General features: G+C 40.4%; 1 protein-coding gene across 1 annotated transcript in view; it reads right to left on the bottom strand.

Moving 5' to 3' along the window:
- The window catches only part of LOC144537049 (uncharacterized), a 95,306-nt gene that overhangs the window by 25,202 nt on the left and 45,086 nt on the right, over window positions 1–25,018 (bottom strand). Inside the window, exons 19-22 of the mRNA XM_078280464.1 lie at window positions 13,038–13,091; window positions 5,742–5,786; window positions 5,589–5,642; window positions 1,807–1,860 (exon numbers count right to left, since the gene is read on the bottom strand). Of these exons, the coding sequence (XP_078136590.1) occupies window positions 1,807–1,860; window positions 5,589–5,642; window positions 5,742–5,786; window positions 13,038–13,091 (207 nt within the window). The remainder of the gene's footprint in view (window positions 1–1,806; window positions 1,861–5,588; window positions 5,643–5,741; window positions 5,787–13,037; window positions 13,092–25,018) is intronic.

Genomic DNA, 25,018 nt, shown 5'->3' with positions numbered 1-25,018 from the left:
AACTACGGCGTGCAGACATGAGCTGTGATAGTGTAGCATCAATATGTCTTTGAATGAGTGCTGCCGTTTTTCGCAATCAGAATTTTAAAATGATAAACAACAGAAAGTTTCACATCAGCTGCAGCTATCTTGGTTCGCACCATTGATAAAGCAACATTGTTACTTATTTATTTATTTAGTATTAAACCTTTATTAACCAGGTAAGTCCGATTGAGAACAAATTGTCATTTGCAACGATGACCTGGCCAAGAAAAAGCACAAACGTGCGAAAAATATAAACATACAAAATACAAAAAACATATTTTTGTTGTACTGCACATTGCTGCAGCTCCTCTTTTCACCCTGTGTGTTGAGCTCTCTGTTTTAGCTACAGAGTGAGACATCTCACTTCTGTTCCATCTTTGTTGGGAGTCGCACATGCTCAGTAGCTAGGTTAGGACTACTAGCCAGTCAGAAGCAGAGTATGAGGGCGTGTCCTGACAGTACCTAGGTAAGGACTACTAGCCAGTCAGAAGCAGAGTATGAGGGCGTGTCCTGACAGTACCTAGGTAAGGACTACTAGCCAGTCAGAAGCAGAGTATGAGGGCGTGTCCTGACAGTACCTAGGTAAGGACTACTAGCCAGTCAGAAGCAGAGTATGAGGGCGTGCCCTGACAGTATCTAGGTAAGGACTACTAGCCAGTCAGAAGCAGAGTATGAGGGTGTGCCATGCTAGCAGCTAGACGAGCATTATAACGTGTGTTCCAAAGTGACCACGTGTGTCTCTGAAGTAAAGGCTGGACTACAATAGAGCTGTTTGGAGCAGTTTGTGAACAGTGTTTTCTGTTGGAGATGGTAAGTCCCTTTGGGGGGGGACTTTGGGCTTTTTCACTTTGTAAACCTATAACATGCACAAAAAAGATACATAACACAATAAAGGAAAGGGGAAAAGCCAAAAAGCATAATATGAGCTTTAGGCATTGCCTGATAGGGAGGTTCCCAAACATGTGTTAGAGTGTGTAAAATCAGAAGTGTTTATTTAGGTTGTATGTTTATTTATCTATTTATGTTTGCTTTGATCGATTTACCGAATTGTCAGGTGCCATTTCCTGCTCTTTCTCAGCACACTGTCAAAGACCACATGTTCACCTTTATATGCATGAAACTCCGATCGTTCACTCACTCTCCTGCCATCTGCATGTCGTGCATGCTGTGCCCTGATTATACAAATTCCAAAGGGACAGGAAATCTGCATTTCAAGGTCAGGGAAATATGAAAATGCCCCTTGTGCTAGTCTTTACAAAAAGGGGCACTCCACTGACTTTAGATAGGGATTAGTTTACTTGGTATTTTTGCTGTTTTGGGGGCTAAAAGTCAGGATATTACAGTATCTGCTTCTTTGATTTTGACCATTCTTGTTCACTTGTCTCTTGCAAATCCCCCAACTTTACAAGAGATGGCAATAACGAATCACTGGAGTACCCTTTAAATCTTTAACTAACCCCCTAATTATGTAAAATACTGTTAACCTCACTTTGCATAAATGTCTAAAAGAGTAAAACTTAAACTTGTTCTTTGAACAAGAGAAATACAAGTGTACACACATCAACAGTCCAAATATGAACCGTCCTTGGCAGAATAGCATATATCACGTATTTAGAAACACCTACAATTTGCCTCCCTCTCAGCAAAATGCAGTTTTCTCCACGGGAACATCAACATAACAGGGAGGGAGGGTAAGCATTAGAACAGGCTGAGAACAGCCGAACGGCTGGGGAGCAGCAGGCCATTAGCATAATAACTAATTATAACGTTCAACGCACAGACCTTGGGACCATCTTGGCCAATCTCTCCGGGTGGCCCCCGGGGGCCCTGCATTCCCTGGACAGAGAGAGATATTGGGGGAGAGAAGGGAAAGGGGAGGGAGGGCAGGAAAGGGACAAGGGAGGAGAGGAATGAGAGGGAGAGAGAGAATGAGATGAAAGAGACAGGAACGGTGCTTTGGGCTGAATGTGACAGAGTGCGTGACGGCTTAGTCAGGAGGCACTGAGGGAGAAATGAGATGGCTCAGGCACACACACACACACACACACACACACACACACACACACACACACACACACACACACACATATATATATATACAAATTCATGCACATCCACACTTTGTGCGCGCAAACACACACCAGTTTGCAAATTCAACAGAGCATTCTGCTGTATCAAGAGCCCAGCTCTATCTTCCCACATGCCTTCACCAGAGAAACACACACACACAAATAAATATACTTTTCAGTAATCTGTTTGACTGTGAAAGAAAAAAGGTAACATGACCCTATTTTCAATAAAAAAAAGCCAAACCATAAAAATCTGAGTATCATTATCAATGCATTATTGTTGCCCAAATCGGTATATTTGTTGTTTGTTTTGTTGATTCAGCTCCTAGAATGCCCCTAATATGAATACTAATCAATCCCAATTCTAAATTTCACATATAAAAATATTTGTTTGAGTGGTGTATGTGTATGCACATCCCAATATTATATCAGGATCGTCTGCAAAAACTCGGCAAAAAAAAAAAAAAATGCACCCACACACTGAATAGAGGTCTTCCGTATATAGAGTTCACCTAATTGAACCCAGGTGTGAATCCCAGCTGAAGGCCTTTTATCAACCTTCCATTAGCTGAACCTGTCAGGCTTTCCATTCTCACATGCCACACCACATGAACACATTATAAAGGTGGCAAATGTAACACCCCAAATTCTTGGTAATTTTCAAATGCAAAAAAAGGCATCGCCCTTTGTTCTCTTTGGATACAGAGTATCTCTCTTACCCTAATCCACATGTACAATGATTCAACATGTGGAGAAGTCGGAAGCCTGACAGGAGTGCTGTGTCAAGGTACGGTTGCTATGCTAAGATTGGATAACCACTTGTTTCTTTGAGGTATTTGATTGCACTCTATTGATGTACTTGTAACTGATATGGAGGTTTGTGTTGGAAATATTAATTTGTACGACGTAAATGATGGCTCAACCTGGGGTTCACAGTTGGGTCGAACCAGGTGTATATAGACCTTCTTGGTCACATGTTACATACATAATAGTACATATATAAGTTAGACATGAAAGGTTTCAAAGATTAAGGGTTGAAATCTATGTGTGGACACTTGCATCTGAACATTTTACGCCCTTTCAGTTTGTACGTTAACACAATCCATTTTTAAACGTAATAGTTTGCTGCGGAAACACAGTGATTGTAACAATACAGGGTAATAAAATACACAAGTTAAAGCAATAAGAAACAATTTACAATACATACCATACAAGGTAATGTCTGTTAACCATGAGTATGTACATATGAAAGGCCAAATTTGTTTGGTGTTGACTGGGTCAGCTAACAATTACTTTGACATCTATGCATGGTTATTAATTGTGGTTGCCTAGATACAAGGGGTGACTCATCCTACTTCCTCCTCCTGACTCTATATATGTCTGTGTCTTATGGGTGTCAGATAAGTCAGAGACCCACCCACTGCAGGCATAATGTCATAGCTGTGTTCTGTTCAAATGAGAGGGGGTAAGAGGCAGGTAATATTCTTTTTTTCTAAAGTCAGTATATGAAATCAGATGTATTACCTACCACCATTTAGTTGTGTCATTTAAGATATTTATAAAATATCTGGTCATGCCAGATGTAATTATTCCACTCATTTTTTAAACAATGCAATTACCCGTTTCAGCCCCCAGCAAACTCATGGGTCAGACCCATCTGGTAGCGAAGGAGGGCCGAGACTGAGAGCTACATGGAAAAATATGCACCAAACAAGCCACTTTGAAATGTTGCTGTTTTCATGAATACAAAAGTTGAGTGACCCCCCCCATCCCCAAAACAAAAAATGTTTGGGTGACCCTCCCCTCAACAAAGAATAAAAAGACATGACCCTCCCTTATTTTCCTCCGGTGGTCCATTCCATAAATACCGAACGGTCCCTTATCAATCCAAATAAGGATCATATTCGTGTTGACTCAGGATACAGAAAATATAGAAAATCAGTTTCTGTTTTATATGGTAATCCATGGTCATCCAAATGTTTCCTTTACGTATGTTAAAGTAAATGCCTTTCCATTCAGTGTCCTCTCATCTATCTGTAATGTCACACTTTGACCACGAGAGGGCGGCAGAGATACAGACATATTGTCCAATGATCACCATGGAGGTCTGTGTATTCACAGTGCTCGGCTGTAATTGCATCTGGCTGTGTGTAATCTTGTTTACCAGAGGGGGGTGCCCTGACTGTGTGTACAGCCGTAAAACCACACACACTCATCCGACTTCTAGTTCTAAATTAACAGCCACTCAACGCCTTAATGGCATTGCAAAGTAAATTAAATGGACTCATATCGCGTCTGGGCTAAATTAATGATCTCATTATGAGCCCACTGCAGAGACAGTAATGTGAATTGTAGTCTTGGAGATAAGACTACATTGCTCAAAGACAAATATGAAAACAGGTGGACGCTGTTACTTACTTGAAGGTGACAATTTGGAATATGCTTTATATGTTTTTTCGCTCCCATAAGGATTAAATGTGAGGCAAGAAGGCATGCAGGATCAGTACCATGATCAGTCGTGGCAAGCCTTTGTGAGCTGACTGTATGAGCCCCTTCTAGGTTTCTTGGACACGGTAACATTTGACCAAATGTCCCTCTTCCACTGCCAATTGGGACAATAGTCAATAGCCTTTAATTACTCAAGATTTGTTTTGGGCAGGGGATTCCTTTATGGTTTTCTCCCATGTACCTATGTACTGCACTACTGAGAGACATGTGCTACCTCCATGTGGCCAGCTGCTTCTTTTCACCTTCCAGCAAAGAGCTTTACTGTGCAGGAGTAAAGACCTCAATATGCTTCCAACAAACTAGGTCGTAGGATGTCCTTAATAGAGTTAATAGGCCGTGTCTAAGAGCCAAAGTGTTTATAGCTGTTCCAAATGCTCACACGTGAAGGAGAGGCAAAAAGCCTGCCATCATAGCCTTCTTCTGACTGCATTCCACTGCCTCTCCAATCTCTCTTTTCAAGCGTTCTGTGTCTTGCACACATCTACATCTTTTTAGTCTTAAACAAAGAATTGTGCAGAAGGAGGTAATGGCAAAGACTTTCTGACAACTTTTCCCTGTTTCAAGGTGTTCATTCGGTTGTATACACAAAATGTGACGGATTTTAGTTAGCATTTTTTTTTTAAAGAGAGACATTGAAAGAAAAGTTCAAGCCGTGCTTCATTTGAAGACCTTTGCCCACATGGCCACTTGCTGCACTAAGTGGGCTTTCATAGAGTTACAAAAACGATGTATTCCTCATTCAGATGCTGCTTGATGATCTGAAAAGCACTTTGTTTGAAGCATACTGAGACCTTAATTCCGTACTGAGACCTTGGAATGTACATGCTGTCCCTAAAGTGCCTCGACACTCACTAGTGCAGTAACAGGTGACGTGAACCCATGCAGCAATTGTGTTTGCTGAAACAAACGAGGTACCAATACTGGCAATCATCACTGAATCATTGCAGCATGTTGAAAAAAACTGAAGAGTGATGATGTTGTACCAACCAGAGTTCCATTTAGTCCAGGTGGTCCTTGTGGCCCAGGCAAGCCTCTCTCTCCCTAAAAATACATTCAAGAACAGAAAATAAACAACTGAAGGGAATGAATTTAATTCACCAACCATTCTGACAAGTTCTTCTCAGTCAGATCACATTTTACCTGATGTCCCTTTGGGCCAGCTTCGCCAGGAGGTCCCTGGACACCCTGTGGACGACACATGTGACATTGTGTCAAGTTTTCAGCCTAATTGATGTGTTTTATCTTTATTCTGAATATTTGAATGCACTGTAAGATGCTGTGGTATGCAACATTCCTCATTTGAATACAACATTGATAGACCATTAAATATTCAGTGGTCTCTGTGACCATGTGTGTTCACACCTAAGTCCAGTCATTGAACCTCTGCTGGATGCACACTGTGTCTACACTGGAAGCATATAGCAGACCTGCCAACCTTGAAGAAATGTTATGAGTACAACACACCCCCCCCACCCCCCCCCACCCCAACCATTCAAATACATTATTTGGCTCATCACTACCTCCTAGATTACAATAAATTATTATTACTGTGTAGAGGAATGGAGTGGATGAATGGCTGTAGGTGTACTGAAACTACACAAATGTTTTCTTATATCCTGTCCAATTTTGTGCCTATATATTTGTTAGTCTAGCTAACAGGAGGCAGAGAGAGCTAATAAATAGGCCTAAGTACTTTAAATTAAAGCAACTTTAAATAGGCCTAAAGCAACTACTAAAAAACACAAGATTGAAGCCTGGCAGAGACACGATTATAGGCTAATATATAACATGGGTCAGATATTTTCAGATAGGCTTTTCAAAGGTTGACATGGGTGACATTGCATTATGTCAGTTGCCATCACATTGGCCTAGCAAATAGCCCTAGTGTATGCTATGTATCATTAACTGAGCTCGTCCCAGCTGGACTCCCAGTTATGATGTCAAGGTCATTATTTATGTTCATAAATTCAAGTAGGCTAAAAAAAAGCCTAACTGTTCCCTTTATCTTACATTAATCAGCACCTGGCCTGTCTAAAACCTTCTAGTTTTCTAGCCATTCCACCACTTTTCTAACTGCCCCCAACTAATGGGAAGGATGGCAGGTGTGACAGGCTAGCCTATTGACACTATTAAAGTTTTTTTCTTATCATCCTTTTATTTTTAATATCATTATGTTTCGGGGGGTGGGTGGGGAGTATTTGCAAGAGTGTATGGCTGCAGACTGGGGACCTCCTGTCTCATGTTCCTCCCGTCTCATGCCTGGGCATGTCCAACAGTAAACGCAGATGTTCAGAATACGACGGTAAATTCAGATGTTTAGAATAGCCTACGAAATCGTGAATTATTTTCTAAATGAAGTCACGGTTAAGTTAGCGGGCATGGGAGGCATGAGACGGGAGGTCTCCAGGCTGCAGCCATACCCGACTCAGTATTTGCGTGTGGGACTGTGTTCGATACCTGTTGCCCCTTCGTGACTGATATTGACGTCTGTCTTGCACACGGTGCAGAACGCGTGATGAGGTAGCCTGGACACGTGGAGGCAAGGCCATCTCTCCCGACAGCTGTCAAGAAATCGCTGTGGTTTCTGAACCTTTTTTGAGGCGGTTCAGCCATGGCATACAAGCCTACAGTTATCCGGCCAGCCTGGCTTGCTTGAGGCACTGAATTGAATTAAACGTGTGAAGCATTTGGCTAGGAGGGGCAGGTGGGCGGAGGGTTAAAATGCAGCGCTCTGATTGGCCGAAAGCTTTTCACTCCACTTACACGCTGTGGCTTAGCGGCAGAATCAACGTCATATAGATTGCATAGAAACTGAAACCGGCGAAATGAAAGATGCAACAAAATGCGTACCTAGAGAGCAGCGAATCGTACAAGCGTACTTAAGGGTCAAAATGCGTGACGAGTACGAAAAATGCGTACAAGTTGGCAGGTCTGATATAGCTATGATTGCCATCTTACCCAAGGTCCACCTACTTGCTTGTTCTGGAGCGTTCAAACATTTAACACAGTCTTCATAATCATATTTGCTCAGTTGCCTTGAAACTGTACCGTAGATTTACAAACTTTTCATTATTCTGACCTCTTTTTGGTCAGAATAATGCCATCTTATTCTTAAAGTGACTATATGTAACTTTTAAATGTTTCTGAAACTGTGTAATGTTCCATCCGATCATCATAAATTACCTGTAACAGCAAACGAAACAGTGAAAGGAACGCTAGTTTTATATAGTTTTTATTAATGCCTCTGCCCTGATCCGATTTTTCCTGCAAAGTCACAAAATGATTTTTGGCAGGTAGACGGTGCTACAGAGCACACATTCTGACGGGTCACAGATTTCAGCGTAACACCGGAAACGCCCGTGTTAGTGAGTATGCAGGTAAAAGGTAGCAGGAGATTTCTTTATATAGACAGAATTGTATTTTAATTTAATTTTAGAAGTTATCTGTTGTAGTTATGGCTGATACTGGGGCAGGACCATCACAAAAAAAGGAAATAAACGAAGAACAACTAAAAGCTAAAAAGGAAAGTGAAAGACGACTGGCGAAACCCGAGTCACACTCGGTCGGGCTTTCAACACATGGAGACAATTACGGGATTGTAAATGATTTAACACCGACTCGTAATTGGCCCTCAGGTATGTAATATGTCTATTTCATTCATAAACTAACTTCAGATTACGTGATGTGGTTGTCCAAAGGAGCCGCTGGAATCAACACAAATTGAAAGTTACAAATAGCCACTTTAACCTCGGAAACAGCAGACAAATCAATCTCACCTCATGATCGACTTACTAAGACTCTACTGTTATCTATTCTCTCATTAAATTAATTTCCAACTGCAGCTGTTTTCAATTAAAGAGCTCTAGACTAGCTGGTGAACATAGTGGAGCGTTTAGCAGCTAAAGAGACAGATATTAGATACTCAGGAGTTGGTGGAACCCAAAACCGAGCAAAAAAAGGAGGTTGAATATTGTTGGCCGTTGTATTTGCCAGGTGGCCAGAAACACGACTCCAAATGAATCCTAATGTTGCTCTGTGTCTTTTGTATGTGTTAGCTGTTTGCTAACACGTTTGGCATATCAACTAGCCAAAGAATTAACTGTCAGTTAAAGGTCCATCGTCCTACAGTTACCATTGTCGAGCCAACAGACAATTGACATGCACATGCCCTATTTCAAGACATGCTATTAGAGGTTACACACTTCTGAAAACTAAAGGCAACTGAGTGGGCTGTAAAACAAGGCTGATAGACAGACATGGAAGCATACAGTGTGGCGTTGTGTGGCAGTATAGGTTTTTGTGCTTTCTGCTGCAGGATATAATGGATGCAAAGCAGGTTCCACAATTCATTTATTTGAAATTTAAAAAGAAAAAAAAGTTTCTGTCACTGTTTATTGCATGTGCTTTTTAATTAATAAAATATCTAAATGCTTTTTTTTTTAAATTGCTGGTGTTTCTTTTAATATATTTCTTTTCAAATTTGAAATCCTCCTCAAACAGATTGATGGAAATATCCAATTATGTGCACTAATGTAAGAGAAGTGTCTGTTACTATTGCTGTGTCTTGGCAAGTAGATCCCCACAATTTGGAAACTGTCTTTAAACAAAGGAGATAATACTGATATAGGTTAATTAAGTAAATATGAATAGGGGTTGCATTATGCTATGTCCTGTCATGTAATGCATCAGCTAACAGATGTTAGACTTTGATCTAGGAACAGTTAAAGGCTTTGGAAAAGTGGCTCTGTTAAAGTCTCCCTCCCTGTCATACAAATCCAAATGGATCATACTGGAGGATCAAAGTGCTTTGGGTTCAGACTATGTGAACCTGCACTGATGATTCCACTACAGATAAGCTTGCTGTGTGGGTATGTGCAATAAAGTAAAATAAGTGATATGCTCTGGGTTTAAAGTAGTCTGATAGATCTGGATATCAGTGGGTGTCTGACACGGTGGCTTTACCTCAGTAACAACATCACGACAACTTCCTGTGTACTCTGTCTTCCTCTCTGAGTCTGTTTGTCAAAGATATCAGTCAATGTCACATTTTAATCTCAGAAAAGCCAAATAGACAATTTTAATTCAATCCAAATGGTGATGTGGAATGAATATTAGATTTCAGTGTGGATTGACTGGGATTCAAACTAAACTATTAACACTGATTCAAGTTCTGTGGCTTTTTAGGTTCCAAAGAGAAAGTATTTGGCGGTGATGGTGATAGAGATTGAAATATGAGATGCATCCGTTTCTCTGGAGAAAACATGAGCACCGATTAGGGTGATAGCAAATAATTCACATTAGAGTGACGCGGGCCCTGCATCGTAACATTCGTCTTACTCATCCATCTCTCATCAGCATACCCGCAAGTCTGTGGATGGATGGGGATATCATATGGGGGTGATCTGTCTTTAGCAGCTCCCGGTTATCGAGACGGCGTCATACCTTCACCCTGAGGTGAGCAGAGGGCAGAACAGGAGACTGTAGGACGACAGATGAGGTAGCTGTCGCTAACCAGAGCGTAAGTTTACCAGTTGTATCAACTGCTGGGTTATATAAAATCAATATATCTTCCTTCTATTGGGACTGTCTGGGTCTCTAGTGGTGGAATGTAACTAAGTACATTTACTTGAGTATTTCTATTTTATGCTACTATATAATTCTACTTGACACCATCTCAGAGACAAATATTGTACTTTTTACTCCACTCCACGTTGACAGCTCTAGTTACTTTGCAGATTTACAAAGTAGAATATTAATACAAAATATAAGCCAACTAATAAATTATGATATAATATTATAGATTAAGCTACATAAAACAAAAAAGTACATAAAAAAATAAGTCCCACCTATATCAGCTACACCATTAAAGTGATGAAAACATGAATGCATCAATAATTATAATTTAGTAATATAATATAGACCTACATGATTGTGAAATGGGCCATTCTGCATTAAGAGTACTTTTATTTTCGGTACTTTGAGTATATTTTGATGCCAACACTTCAGTATAACTTTGAATGCAGGACTTACTTGTAACAGAGTATTTTTTTCACAGTATTGTAAGTATTGTTACTTTTACTTAAGTAAAAGATCTGAATACTTCTTCCACCACGGTCGGTCTTATTCCTTCAAAGGGCAGCACTGTCAAGACAGTTTGAAATTGGACAATGGTAAATAAATTCTGCACATTATGGCACGTTTACTTTCACGATGCTATCAAAATGAATGAATATTGTCTCAAACTTTCACTTACAGTGTCACAGTGATGAAGCCACTCCCTATTTATTATATAGTGCATTGTTTTTACTGGACAGCATTTTATTTTAACGTATGAATTCTGAGTGTGATTTGTTGAAGGTTACTGTATATAGTGTCTTCAAAAAACACCCAAATGGAATGAAAAAAGTAGTGCCCTTAATGCACTGCTGGATTTAAAGTAAACTTTTGATTGTCTAATTTATAGGGAGTGAATGAGTGAACAAGGGAGAGATTTCAAACACAGCGACTGTTTTAAATGCTAATGTGACTGGGCCTCTAGTCTGACATTTCAATAAATTGCCTGCACCTTTTTTTTCATCTAATCCAAAATCACATTAGAAGACCCGTAGCGGTGGTGCACACCTTGTTTGCCCAAAGAAGTTTGAACAAAAACAACATTGAATCAATCTGGACATTACAGGTGTGCACTGGAGCTCTTGTGCCTATAATGCTGCTTTGTTCCTCCCTCAGCCTGGCACAATGAGGCATGACTGGGCTTATAGCTGTCATCTATCAATATCTCTGTGCATTAAGGACAAAGATAGGACCAGAACATGTTAAGCCTAGTTTAGCACAAAATGTAGCACACAAAAAGCCCCTAGTTTTGTTTCTAAAAAAGTTTTGTTTTTAAAATGTGTGATTGGTATAGGTACAAAACATCTGAGCATCCCTTGCCATCATATCATTCCATATAGTATACCAGACATTAAATGTGTCTGGCCATCCTCAGATACTTAGGGACGTCAGCTCTAACCCAGCTTGTAAAGAGGCAACAAATCCATATTATAATATAGTATTACAATATTTGTTTAGATAATTTCAGCTTTGCTCGTCATCCTTCATTCAGGGATGCATTTGTGACTACATACATATAGGTACTGTTTGCCTGGTTGTGTCTACGTTTGATGATCAAACACACTGAAATGAACATAGAGACAGTTTAATGCAGCCTCTGTTGCAAGGCAATAACAAGTGGGACAATGTCATATAGTAAAACTATTTACAATCATAAAACCTGCATTCACAGTTTTTGTTTCCCAGCATTCCATGCAAACATCAGCTTGATAGGGAAGGGAGGGTTGGGTTTTGGGATGCTGTCTGCTACTGTGGACCTATGAAGGTCTGTGTGTGTTCACATGTAAACATGGGTGTCCACTGTATTTTGTACAGCGTGTGCAACCTACATCCAGACAAACTGGGTGTCTGGATATCAGTACTGAAAGCTGTGTAATTAGAAAAGACAGAAAAAACAAGTCCCCTAGTTTGTGTGTTTATGCACATCTGTACGTGTGCTTTGCTTGAGACACTACCTCCTATAAAGTGTGTGGTTGGGGTGTGCAGCAGCAATGAGTTAACCAGTCTGACACTTACAGACACAGGATGTAAAAGTGTGAACATTTAGAGTACATAAACATGGCATAACATTCATTCAGTTATGAGTTAAAATAGTTGTACAGCCCCTTTAATATGACAGCATTTCCAATGGCCTCTCATGGCCACAGTTATGATAAATGTGGATTTTAAAACAAACATCACAGGATATCCAGATACGTCCTTGTTCTATGAAAAAATAAGGTCAAAGATTTTTTTCTATTAGGTTTAACTGATTTTCCAGTATGGATAGTTAGTTAGTTAGTCATAACGACCTAATAAGAAAGCATGGACTGCAAAAAATAGAACATTTTGCCATAAATTAATGAATTTCTTTCGGCAGTTAATCGAGCCTGACTGCTCATTGCCCTTGCATGTGTGTGTGTGTGTGTGTGTGTGTGTGTGTGTGTGTGTGTGTGTGTGTGTGTGGGCAGTGAGTTTACTAGCACACAACACTGTGTAAAAGTGACAATGAATCCGAGCTCTCATGTTTATGTCCTGATTACTCTGTCCTTGAAATCTTTATGGGACCATTTAAAAACGAGTTGCTTGTTATATCTACAGAATGCTGAGTTAACAGGAATTGTGTCTTGTAAGCAGTCTGCCTCTGCATTCATCATGAGCTATAACACTGAGCACTTTGTGAATTATGCCCAACAGCCTATATTAATACATTGATCTGTCATCATAATTTGTTTCTGACTTGTAATACTTGTAAATAACTGAAGCCTTCAACAATTGACAGATATCACACGTTTACATTGTAAAATCATTTTCATGCAGCATTCTGTTCAGCATTCAACTCACCGGGGCGCCTTGAGTTCCAGCAGCTCCAGCAGTACCACTGGATCCCTTCTCTCCCTGAGGACACAAAACACACGTGGGTACCCTTTACCTTACAAGTGGTGTTGTGATGAGTTCTGCAGGATAGCGTTGGTCTTACAGTTATTATTATATATTCACATATTCCTGTGAAAAAAGACACAACTGAATAGAGCATAAGATTAAAACTAGGGATGCACCAGTGAAAAAGCTTGTATCATTAATCAATAGGGTTAGGGGTAGCTAATCTGATGTAATAGCAACAAAAGTCAGTCAGTTGCAATGAGAGAACAGAATTGTTAATTTGATTATTTTGCATTTGCAAATTTGAAATATGTGCAACCATTTTTTATAGACATTGGGTCAGTAAAGATCATGTGAGGGACACCTGGGATGGCTCCAATTACCAGCTTTTTGAGGCTTCTGCAGTCTCTAATTGTGAACATTGCTCAACGGAGACAGACTCATTTTAAATATAAAACATAATAATATAATATTTGTCTTTACTAATTGTTAAAGGCGGTGGTTTTAACAAGTGTACACTATGCAAAAACATACTTGTACAGTGGACTGCAGTGGTTTGGATTCATCCACTGCATTACAAAGTTTGGTACTTTTGCTCGTTTACCTGGAAATCCTTCTTATTGTATCATACTGTATGTAAGTCGCACAGGAAAACTTCATTTATCCGTGCTACTAGCATCTAAGGGAGTTGTTTGGATATGGCGTGTCTCGAGTTTATCTGTGGCAGCGATACTGACGCATGAACACCAGGCGAGGCCTGTGGTCAGAGATCTTGCAGTGAGGCGGGAGCTTGTTAAATCAAAAATGAACAGCAGCAAACAAACACATTTTAAGCCACAACACAACACACAAGACACCAAAATCCACTGCTTGGTTTTCCTCTAAGACCTCTCTTTACTGGTTAACTATGTTTGATGAAAGAATTACGACGCAAGTGGTATGTGAACATGTTCCAGTGTGTACCGCAGTAATACACTGCCACTGGCGATGAACATGTATAACAAGCTGTAAAATATATTCTGGTACTGCAAGCCATTCATTTGTTAACTTACATGATATTCCCAGTATATATATATATATATATATATATATATATACACACACACACTACCGGTCAAAAGTTTGGGGTCACTTTTCCAATTTCCATTCCACTCCATTACAGACAGAATACCAGCTGTTTTTTTAATCAGGGCAGCAGTTTTCAGATTACATTATGTGCTTACATAATTGCAAAAGGGTTCTCGACTGTTGTAGAAAGAAGTGGCTGATCTTTAATGCAATATCTGCATTGCCCATTATCAGCAACCATTCATCCAGTGTTCCAAAGGCACATGCTGTTTACTAATCTGATATCATTTAAAAGGCTAACTGAGAAAACATTGGAGAACCCTTTTGCAATTATGTAAGCACATAATGTAATCTGAAAACTGCTGCCCTGATTAAAAAAACAATGCAACTGATCTCAGCTGGTATTCTGTCTGGAATGGAGATGTCTAAGTGACCCAAAACTTGATGTTGTAGTGTCCCAACATACACCCCACTTCATATTTTGTCTGGCTTTCGTGGAATCACAAATCATAATAAACACCAACTTTGGTTAACGGCAGAGATGGGGACTCGAGTCTGAGACTCGGACTCGAGTCACACTTAAGTCGCACAAACAACTGACTTCAGACTTGACTTGCGACTCGACCCAAAAGACTTCAGATTTGACTCGGACTCGAGCTTCGAGACTCGTCAAACAACCTATTTTCATGCAATTATTGCTTTTTAATTATTGTATTTCTATTTTCTTTTATTGGCGCATATACGTTGGGGAAACGTATGACGAGCTGCATGTCCCCTGGCCTGTGCCATAATGTGCAACGTAACGCATGCGCTATGCCTTATGTGCGTGCACTCACATATCAAAAAATGCATTGATGATGGCGACACCAAGTCTTCCCGGAGTCGTGCCTTTTGTCATTAGTTTTGCTTTCAATAACGTGGTAAACAGTGGCAGTAAGCTAACAGCTAAATGCAAGGTGTGTGGCAGCATGATCGAACTTCATCAGGCATCTCAAAACGCACCCAGATAGGTCAGTCACTTGCTAATAGGAAAGAGACGTTACATTTAGCATATATCGTCACAGGTAACAAGCTAACCATCGCAAAGTGTGCTAATGCTGGGAACAGGCACATTGTATCTTTATAGTTAGTAGTTGCTGAGGCTCAAGACATCCATGGCACACAGGAGGTTGGATGCATGGATCCATCTCCCCAGGAACAAACGCTGTGTCGGGGGGGCTAACTCATGTGATGCGTAATTGATCAAGTGGATGATTTGTAGGCTATTAAGTGAACAAGGTGTACCTGGTCCACCAAACACTGGGCCGTCTTGACTGTCTTAATTCTGCACATATTTCTGTTACTGTAGTCCTATTTACTATTTCATTATTTCATCCATGCGTGGCGCAGCGGATGCGTGCGCACTGTCACCTGCCGTGGAGACGATGGCCTCACTAACCTCTCCTCCTCTGAGTCGGATCTCCCTCGCGCTGGACTCAGTTTCACTGAGCATACTAAAGCTTAGAAAATAAATGGCATTACATCAGTGAGTTCAAACTGCTTATTGTGCGTAATTTGGACTGACACTGAGATGCATGTTGTTCTGTAACTGGTGTGGCGCTGACACTATTCTCTTGATTTCCACTTCGACATTAGACATTTTTTTGAGTTAAAAGATATGTTACATTTAGCATATATCGTCAAAGGTAACAAGCTAACCATCGCAAAGTGTTGTGCTAATGCTGGGAACAGGCAGATTGTATCTTTATAGTTGTATCCATATGATGTGACAGACTTAGGTTAATATTTCACCAGGTCTGAGGTCTAGAGGGATGTGTTAAGTAGACCCCATAACGTTACCCTACCCTACTGTACTGTATGGATGGTAGCTACAGGACATGCTTTGAATTCATAAGATATAACAATACAGTGTTAGGGACAGATCAGATGGCCAGAGACTGGAGACTTGACTTGGACTTGCCCCTCAGAGACTCGATTTGGACTTCCAAAAAATGACTTGTGAACATCTCTGGTTAACAGTATATTTAAGCCATCCATTTAATGTTGTTGAAGTTTTTTTTTTTGGGTTCATGTTAAATAAGTGTTCTCATTCCAACGTGTTATCGCTTGAATTCAATGTGTTTCGTAGATCCATCAATAAATAAAAAAAATGAATTAAATAAATTAATAAATATCTTGGGGTGTTCAGTTCTCTCATGTTTCCCTGGATTGGATAGCAGCACTCTGAAACTAGCTTACTAGCGAGCTAGCAGGTATGCCACAGACTAAAGCTAGCGACCTAGCCTCCTATGAATTAAGAAAGTGGGCTAAAGCCAGCTGGCTATGACTCAAACTTGCATGCTAAGATCCTAATGGTATAAGCGATGCCAAACCATGACTCATCCTAGACCTCAGTCCCTGCTGACATTTTGTTACATGTTACACCACACACCTGGTTCGTGAGGCACATTCCTAACCAGGTGGGGACTTTATTGATGCATTTAAAATACAATTTGGTTATTGAAAAATGGGATTAATGATTGCAAATGGCTCTTATAATATGCGTAATATGTTTTACTGGCCCAATAACCCCCAAGCCCACTGGCTCCTAATGATACTACTCTACTCTCTATGTTCTTATGTGAAACTCTGCAGGTCCCACACAACCATAACTCTCCTCTGAGGAAAACTCTCCACAGGATTCCCAAACTGTCTGTGCATTATGACGGAGAGAGAACTGATGTAGTGAATGTGACTGGACATGATAGTCAAAGCCTCTAACACGGCGAGCTATTATTGTATAGTACGTAGTAGTATAGTAGTAGTAGTAGTAGTATTCTTTCTGATACCACCCGATCCAAGTGCACCACAGGTGCCTGGCCATGAAACTATCAAAAGTGCATTTGGCACTGGCCCCGACACACTGGGCAGATTGCACATGACTGTGATCTGTCCTTGAGTCGGAAAATAGAGCGCCAGATGTTAATTTGCTTCAACATTATGATAGACATGCTTTCTAACCACGGGGGGCCACTTACAATTGAATTAAATTAAACTTGATTATTTAATTAACTTGATCAACAAAAAAAAAACAATCCTGAAAATTCCCAGTATGGATAAAAACATGACCATGTCCCAACATTTTTAGACAAGTAGGCAAAATAACTGAGATCTGCCTTTGTCTGCGTGTATAGTCTAGAAATGTTTTTTAATTGGTTAATCTCAAACAAACGTCAGTGCTCTGCCGGCCTTCTTATATGACACCATGAGGTTTAAAGCACTTTCTTTGTGTTCTCTGCAGACACAGAGGTTACCCGATCCCACCAACATATATTTTAAGTGCAGAGGTCTGCATGTTGGCAGTAAGGAAACAACTGAATTAGCTCTCCACTGCGTCTGTTTTCTTTTGAAGTGTCTCGCCGCACTACGCACATAAACCCATAGACCTCATAATTACACAGCCAAGACGCCCACCGCGTCCCAATAAATGACAAGATGACATACATTTCTGGATGCCTAGAACAAGAGAAAATAGACAAGTGCACAGAGATCAGTTGAATCTGTGAGCAGACTAACCTGCTACTTCCCTCTGCCACATATTGTTAAAGACTAAAGAGACTGCTTGACATCTCTGAGCCTGACTATACTTGAATGAATTCTGGTAGGGGATCTAAAGGAAAAGTCAATAAACTAGAAAGACAGCTAACAGAACAATACAAAATCAAAATAGAGTATATTCTTTATAACAGAGGATCAAACTAAACAGTGTCTATTGCTCAGTTACTGCCCCAAGTAAAGGAGTTCAAGTACGTCAGGGGGATTGTTCACGAGTGAGCGTACGATGGAACACAAAATCGATAGGTTCAATTGGCGCAGCATTAGCAGGAATAGAGATATAAAGACAGAGAGGAAACAATGAAAGAAAGAGACAAAAAGAATACAGTTAAGGTAGCATCTGACAAGAATTCCTCCAGGACGCCTCCCTTTAGAGTTAGTTTTTTTTAAAGATTATTTTTTGGGCATTTTAGGCCTTTATTTGAGAGGAAAGTTGGAACCCTATGTCACTACCTCAGAATGCACGTCTGTGCACTCTGCCATTATAAATAATGTATCCTGTGTGTGTGTGTGTTTAGGGGTAGGGGGTCGGTATGTGTCGTGGGATATGCCTCATTTCCCTCACTCTACGCATTTACAGTACATAAGTAGCACAGCACCTCCTTATCACCATGATTAATCACCTCATTAAATAGCCTAATGGGTGATGGTACAGCTATTACATGTCTTCAGTATAATGTATTGTTCTGGAAATAGATTTTATTTTGGTCATACTGTGGGAGGTGCTGCGGGAGTATGGGGTGAGGGGGTCCCTTCTCAGGGCCTAAAGTGAAAGCTGTGTCCGGGTTCTCGGCAGTAAGTCGGACTCTGCTTCAGGTGAGGCTTGGCCTCTTCCAGGGCTGCACTTTGTCACCAATCCTGTTTGTGATATTCATGGACAGAATATCGAGGCGTAGTCGTGGTGGGGAGGGGTTGCAGTTCGGTGGGCTGGGGATCTCATCGCTGCTTTTTGCAGATGATGTGGTTCTGATGGCATCATCGGCCTGTGATCTTCAGCACTCACTACATCGATTCGCAGTCGAGTGTGAAGCAGCTGGGATGAGGATCAGCACCTCTAAATCTGAGGCCATGGTTCTCAGCAGGAAACCAATAGAGTGCCTACTCCAGGTAGGGAATGAGTCCTTACCCCAAGTGAAGGATCCAAGTACCTTGGGGTCTTCGTTAGGGAGTGATGGGACAATTGGGTGGCAGATTGGCCAGAGAATCAACACAGCGGGGGCGGTATTTCATTCACTTTATCGCACTGTTGTGAGGAAAAGAGAGCTGAGCCAGAAGGCAAAGCTCTCGATCAAACGATCACCTATGGTCATGAAGGCTGGGTCATGCCTGAAAGAACGAGATCCAGGGTACAAGCGGCCGAAATGGGTTTCCTCAGGAGGGTAGCTGGCGTCTCCCTTAGAGATAGGGTGAGACGCACAGTCATCCGTGAGGAGCCACTGCTCCTTTGCGTTGAAAGGAGCCAGTTGAGGTGGTTCGGACATCTGGTAAGGATGCCCCCTGGGCGCCTCCCCTGCTGGAGCTGCTGCCCCCGCGACCCGATCCCCGGATAAGCGAATGAAGATGGATGGATGGATTGATGGAAAATCGTCTTATTTTTCCAGTCAATCTTTTGCTTTCATTTGTAATCATTAAATACAAAATTTAATTATTTTATTGATTGATTGTAGGTCTTATACATTTCAAAAAACGCATATGGAATAAGTGCTCCATCCTCACAAATTAATGTTTTTACCTCACAATGTTCTCATCTGTTGCTAAAGTGAGCGTCTGTTTATTGACCTGTTTACCAAATCAGTATTTTTTCTGTAACCCTGTGACCCCCAGGGGTACATCTGTATTTGTTCTGTACAACTGATGATTTGAGGTTCTAACAGCCTGCAGGCTGGAGAGCTGTACCTTACATATGTAGTTAGGAGGTCTCGAAACGTAACTAAATTACAAGCACAGGGTTAAAAATAAACACAGTGGATGCCCTCTGATTTGTATAATATTCCCATTTTAAACACTAAAACATATTCCCAAAGGTCTTGTTACAGGTAACAGTTATACTACTAGTAATTAAAGGGAAGGAATATGTAATATACAGTATCTGTATCCCTCTGTGACATTGAAACCTCACACAGCTGCATCTGAAAATCCATAATTTTGGGTGTAGAAAACTCAGTGCATGATAATAAGAGACCTACACCTACCACAAGGCTGATCATCTTCAACTTGTTTCACTTGAGTGTGAAACATCAAATCCAAAATTGAAATTGAAAGTTGATGTATAGTATGTTGCTGAAAGAGAGCTTTATGTGTGTGGGAGTGTGTGATTAAAGGCCATGCTGACAGCCTTAAGCCTTATACAGTATATCTAAGTTTAGGCCTCATTAACCTTCAATGGAACTGTCGTGGATGGGTGGACATAAATTATTTACAGTCGATGAAAGATGTTTCTTCAGGCGGTGAACACACTGCGAGCTAATTTGGTTCTCCGCGGATAACATCTGGATTTTCCCCCTCCGTACTTTACTATGAAAGGGTGTTCTCCACCTGGCAGTTGTATGGGAACTGGCTTAATGCTGGGCTTACACAGCAGTATTTACAAGCCATATTCCAATGTGACACTTTTACAATACTGTCACAAGACATCTGTGATATTAAAAATAACGCATTAATGGCACTGCTGTAGCCAGGATTTTGCAGATACTGAAGTTGAGTCCAAATCCTCCCTAAAAAAATGTTTGACTAGACGCCAAAAAACTTTTCTCTGAGAAATTAATTCATAGAATTTTCTGATTATATTCGCTATCCCTGCATGGTGGTCTAAATGCTGTTTTAAATAATCAGCCTTTAAAAAATCCACTATGTGGTGACTGGATAATGTAAACTCCTCCTCAGGTCATTAAAATCCCCAAATTCCCAAAAACAATACTGAGGACATGACCTTAGTTCTAATTTCTTTTAAGCCAACAATTAATATATGAATAAAGACCGTAATTGTTTCCTTGGCCGGAGAGGGAAGGCTTTGCAACAGCATTTAAACCTTATTGTCGTAAAATAATATGGAAAACGTGAGACTTTTGATGTCACGTTGGACTTCATGCCAATAAAGCCCGTGATTTTATCAAAACATTAGTCTCGCATTGCCAGACCTTCCACCACAGCGCTGGTCTGGCTAGTCCACACAGCATTCCCGGGATGGGAGAGTTATTGGCATCTTTAAACCAATCACAATCGTCATGGGTGGTGATAAGTGCTGGACGGAGCCCCGGTGCCGAAGGAACTTGTTTTGGTGGAACGTGTGTACGTTCAAAAGTAGTTTTAGTCGTGCAACAGAAAACTCCGATTGGACAGATAGTCTAGCTAGCTGTCTGGATTTACCCTGCAGAGATCTGAGGAGCAGTTAACCATAGTCCTCACAAATCCACCAGAGGTTAGAACGCCAACACAGAGACAGAGGAAAGGGACGGACATCCGGCTGAAAAGAAGGACATCACTTGACAACAAGTGGTTGTATGCAGCTCCATTCATTCCATGATAAAGACTATAAAAGACCATGTCACACTTAGGAAATAGTGTTTAAAGTTTATAGTCATTTAACAGTTTGATAATAAAAAATGTGAAAACACAATATTTTTTTATTGGGGGCATAGACCTAGTATCTACAAAATCTTAGTATTGGCCCTGAAAGTATCAAGTGGTTTTGGATTTATATTCATAAAAAAACCTTGTTCAAGTGCCTTTAAACTTACAAAAAAAACAGTAAAAAAAAACAGAAATCAGTTGCAACACAAAACAAATTAATTTCATATGGGACTGTTATAAGCTGAAATAATTCTAATGGCCAATTAACAGAGGGCAACACACACCTGAATTCACTTTTGTGGGACGCTCAATACTCAAAACTCAATACTGAGAACAGTCAAAGAAATCCATGTCCAGCCCGGAGCCAGATCAGCATCATCAACAGACACGTACTCACATTTACTTACTAACACAGCTGTGGAAGACTTTTACCACAGCTAATTGTTCGGCATGTTGCTCTTTGATCGAGCCGTGTGATGATGAGTTTCTGCCTCTGTGAAATCAGCCTAAAAGACTCTTTTACCTCACTGTGACTTCAGAAAGACGTAATTACTCAACATGATTGCTTGTGCTCGAGCTGAATCGAAACCTTGTTAGACCTGTGACGCTCTCAGCTCACCTGTGGAGTATTTATATTCAGACTGCTCCAAAATAAATGTCCTTGTCAGTCTTCAACAAATATTAGAGAAAAGCTAACATGTGCACCCAACGTACTTCAAATAAGCGCAGCCAAAAATACCTTATATGTTTGCTTCAGTGATTCATAACTGGCCAGTTTGGTCAAAACAGGGGGGAAGTTGATTCATTACAAACATATTGGATCTCGTGCCATGTGATTTGCGTTGTGTCATAACGGGAAAAGCATGAGAGTGATCAGTGTGAGAATAAATATATCACTGATTTTAATGTCTCATCCAACATGTTATGAAGTGTCAATAACAACACACCCAGTATTCTCTATTAGCTGGAAGTTAGAGCCACTTCATCTCACAGATAATCTGAGGTCTGCATTTAAACTCTGACCTTTTAACCGCAAAATTACACTCAACAAGCAATTAGTCCTCTTTACAGCACACGTCGCTGTGTTCTGTTAAAGGCAGGCTGTTTCTTGTTGATCATTAGGACGCTCAATGTTCCCTGACTGTCTGTTTGTTAGTCTTGTGGCCTGTTTGACGGAACCCAGGTCAGGTCAAGACTAGATTGTTCCAGGAATGTGTGATAAGTTAACCATCTGGCAGTCTAGCCAGTCGTATGTAGTCTAATGGAAGTCTTACGTATTTTATCTTAACATAATGCATTCATGAAAGAAGATGCAATAGAAGCAATGATCTAGAAACAGCCTACTGTAAACATGATATCAACACTGAACCAAACCTTTGGTGGTCAAATGTTGACCACATATAGTTGTACATGTACAAACTTCAACTAATTGACTTATTTCAGTATGAGGGTCAATACTATAGTGTATGGGGCAATTCATAGTTTTCATGTGACGTCACAGCACTATGAGAACGCCCACATGGAGGGCAAAAAGAAGCTGCCCTCCACTGACCGTGACGAGTCAGCTCAACTTTTACCACACTGTAGCCAAAATATCAGATAGTTGTTCAATTGGACGCACAAACCGAAGACAGACAAGCCTGGGTTGTGTTTCTACAAAATCACATCTCAGAACGAAAACACAGAGAGGTGGATGTTGTGGATTTGTACAATGTATACGTGCTGCACTAGTGGACTAACATTAACGTTACACTGACAATTGACACTGAACTGACCACCAATGCAACTAACGACTGTGGTCAAGCTAACCATATCTCCCTCTCATTTCATTTAAATACTTTTACTTTGCTCCCTGACAATTGCCTCTGCTCTGCCGGTCCTGGATTCTACACAATATATATTGCTAACTTTATGTAGCTAAACATCGCTAAAGTAGCCGACAGCTCCGTAACGTAACTCTGTTTATAAAGTGGAAGTTGGCAACTTATCAACTAGGTTATGCTGTCTGCTTATCAACTCCTTGAACTGATTATAGTAACTTTTACCACAGCTTATTTTAGAAAGGCCACCGCAAGAAAAACGTGTAGATTATCAAAAAGACATTGTAGATAGATGTTTGTTTCTGACGTTTGCGCGATAGCGAGCCATCTTTTTCCCAGAATCAAGTCCGATGGCAGACAGAACTGCATAATGAAATGCAATCCAACAAGGCTATGATGACGTGATTCTTTTCTCTAATACAGATGACATGTATGTACACATATCCTATACAAGTACTATTTGGGCTATATGTGTGTTTTGTTTATTGACCTATTATTGGTTTTATTTATTTGTGTATTATAATTCTTTATCTTTATTTCGTTCTTTTCCTTTTTTCTTGCATTCTGTATTTATTACAGTTATCATTACTATATTTTAATTTAACTTTTTCATCTCTGCTAACCACTAACTTTTATGTGGAGTTCCATACGTGCTTGGTCATCTACAATTTTTGCATTTATTGCATTATCTAAATAAACAATTGATCACAAAAACAAACAAACATACACGGTGAACCTACTGCAGATATGTTCAAAATAAAGATTTGTAGATATGTTAAATATGTATGCCATTTAGTTTTCCCTAAAATGTATATAGCCAATGCAAAGTAATTCTTAGGAGGATTGGTTGAATAGGAAACAAATGTAACTCAACAGTTAACAGACGCGCGCACACACACACACACACACACACACACACACACACACACACACACACACACACACACACACACACACAGCCATCCACACATGGGCACTGTGTGGAAAACTGCTGTTTTCAGCTCCCTGTGTAACACCACCCTTCAGTTGGTGTAAAGCACTTCCAGATTATTGGGGGGGAAAGTAGTTTATTATGATAACAGGAAGAGTCCCAAATTACTGAGCAGGGTGGCTGCAAGTCAAACTGGTAGAACAACCAGAGGAGTTCAGAGAAGACTCAAAATAGCATTGTACACTTGTAGCTGGTGGGCGTGCTCACATGCTTGCAGATGTGTGCATGTGCTCTTTCATTTAGCCACTTGTTCTGTTTAAGTAACCACAAGGGAACATCCCATTTACAATATGAATGTGGCCTGCACTCCTGCAGTGGTGTTAATTTCATTGACTGAGGGACGTGGAGAGTGTTTTCAGATTTGTTTTACTTTCACAAAGGAAGCTACTCGCTTTTCCTTTGAGGTACCAGTGTACCCGTGTGTTACAGTGTGTGCTTAGCACTATGACTCAGTGTGGCTACAGAAAAGGTTTAAAGGCTACATTATACAGTAAAGCCAGGCAATGAGATGTTGCTGCATTGAGGCCAGAACCTGTTCCTTCATTTCAAATAATTTGTGGCATTTCATTGTTTTATTGTCTTGAGTGCACACATTTAAATTCTTGCAGACATGTCACAAGACAAAAAGCTTAAGTTATAAAGGCCAATAGACCTTTTTCAGAGCAGACATTTGGGCTTGTCATAGCAGGAAAAGCATTGGTGTAAGTACAGTATAAGACTGGGACACTGGATGGAACTGAGCCATCATTTATGAAATTTGTTTCACTTGTGCTTTTCCTGCTATGACAAGTCAAAATGTTGTCAAAAAGTTCTATAAAATGATATTCACATGTTGTAGACCATTTACTGACCATCGCCAACCTGGTCTCACGGCAGTTCGTGAAATGGTCAAGTTTTTT

The sequence above is a fragment of the Sander vitreus genome, chromosome 22, assembly GCF_031162955.1.
Source record: "Sander vitreus isolate 19-12246 chromosome 22, sanVit1, whole genome shotgun sequence".
NCBI classification, from domain to species: domain Eukaryota; kingdom Metazoa; phylum Chordata; class Actinopteri; order Perciformes; family Percidae; genus Sander; species Sander vitreus.
The sequence above is the reverse complement of the archived record's forward strand: the minus strand, read 5'-3'. Positions and strand labels throughout refer to the sequence as shown.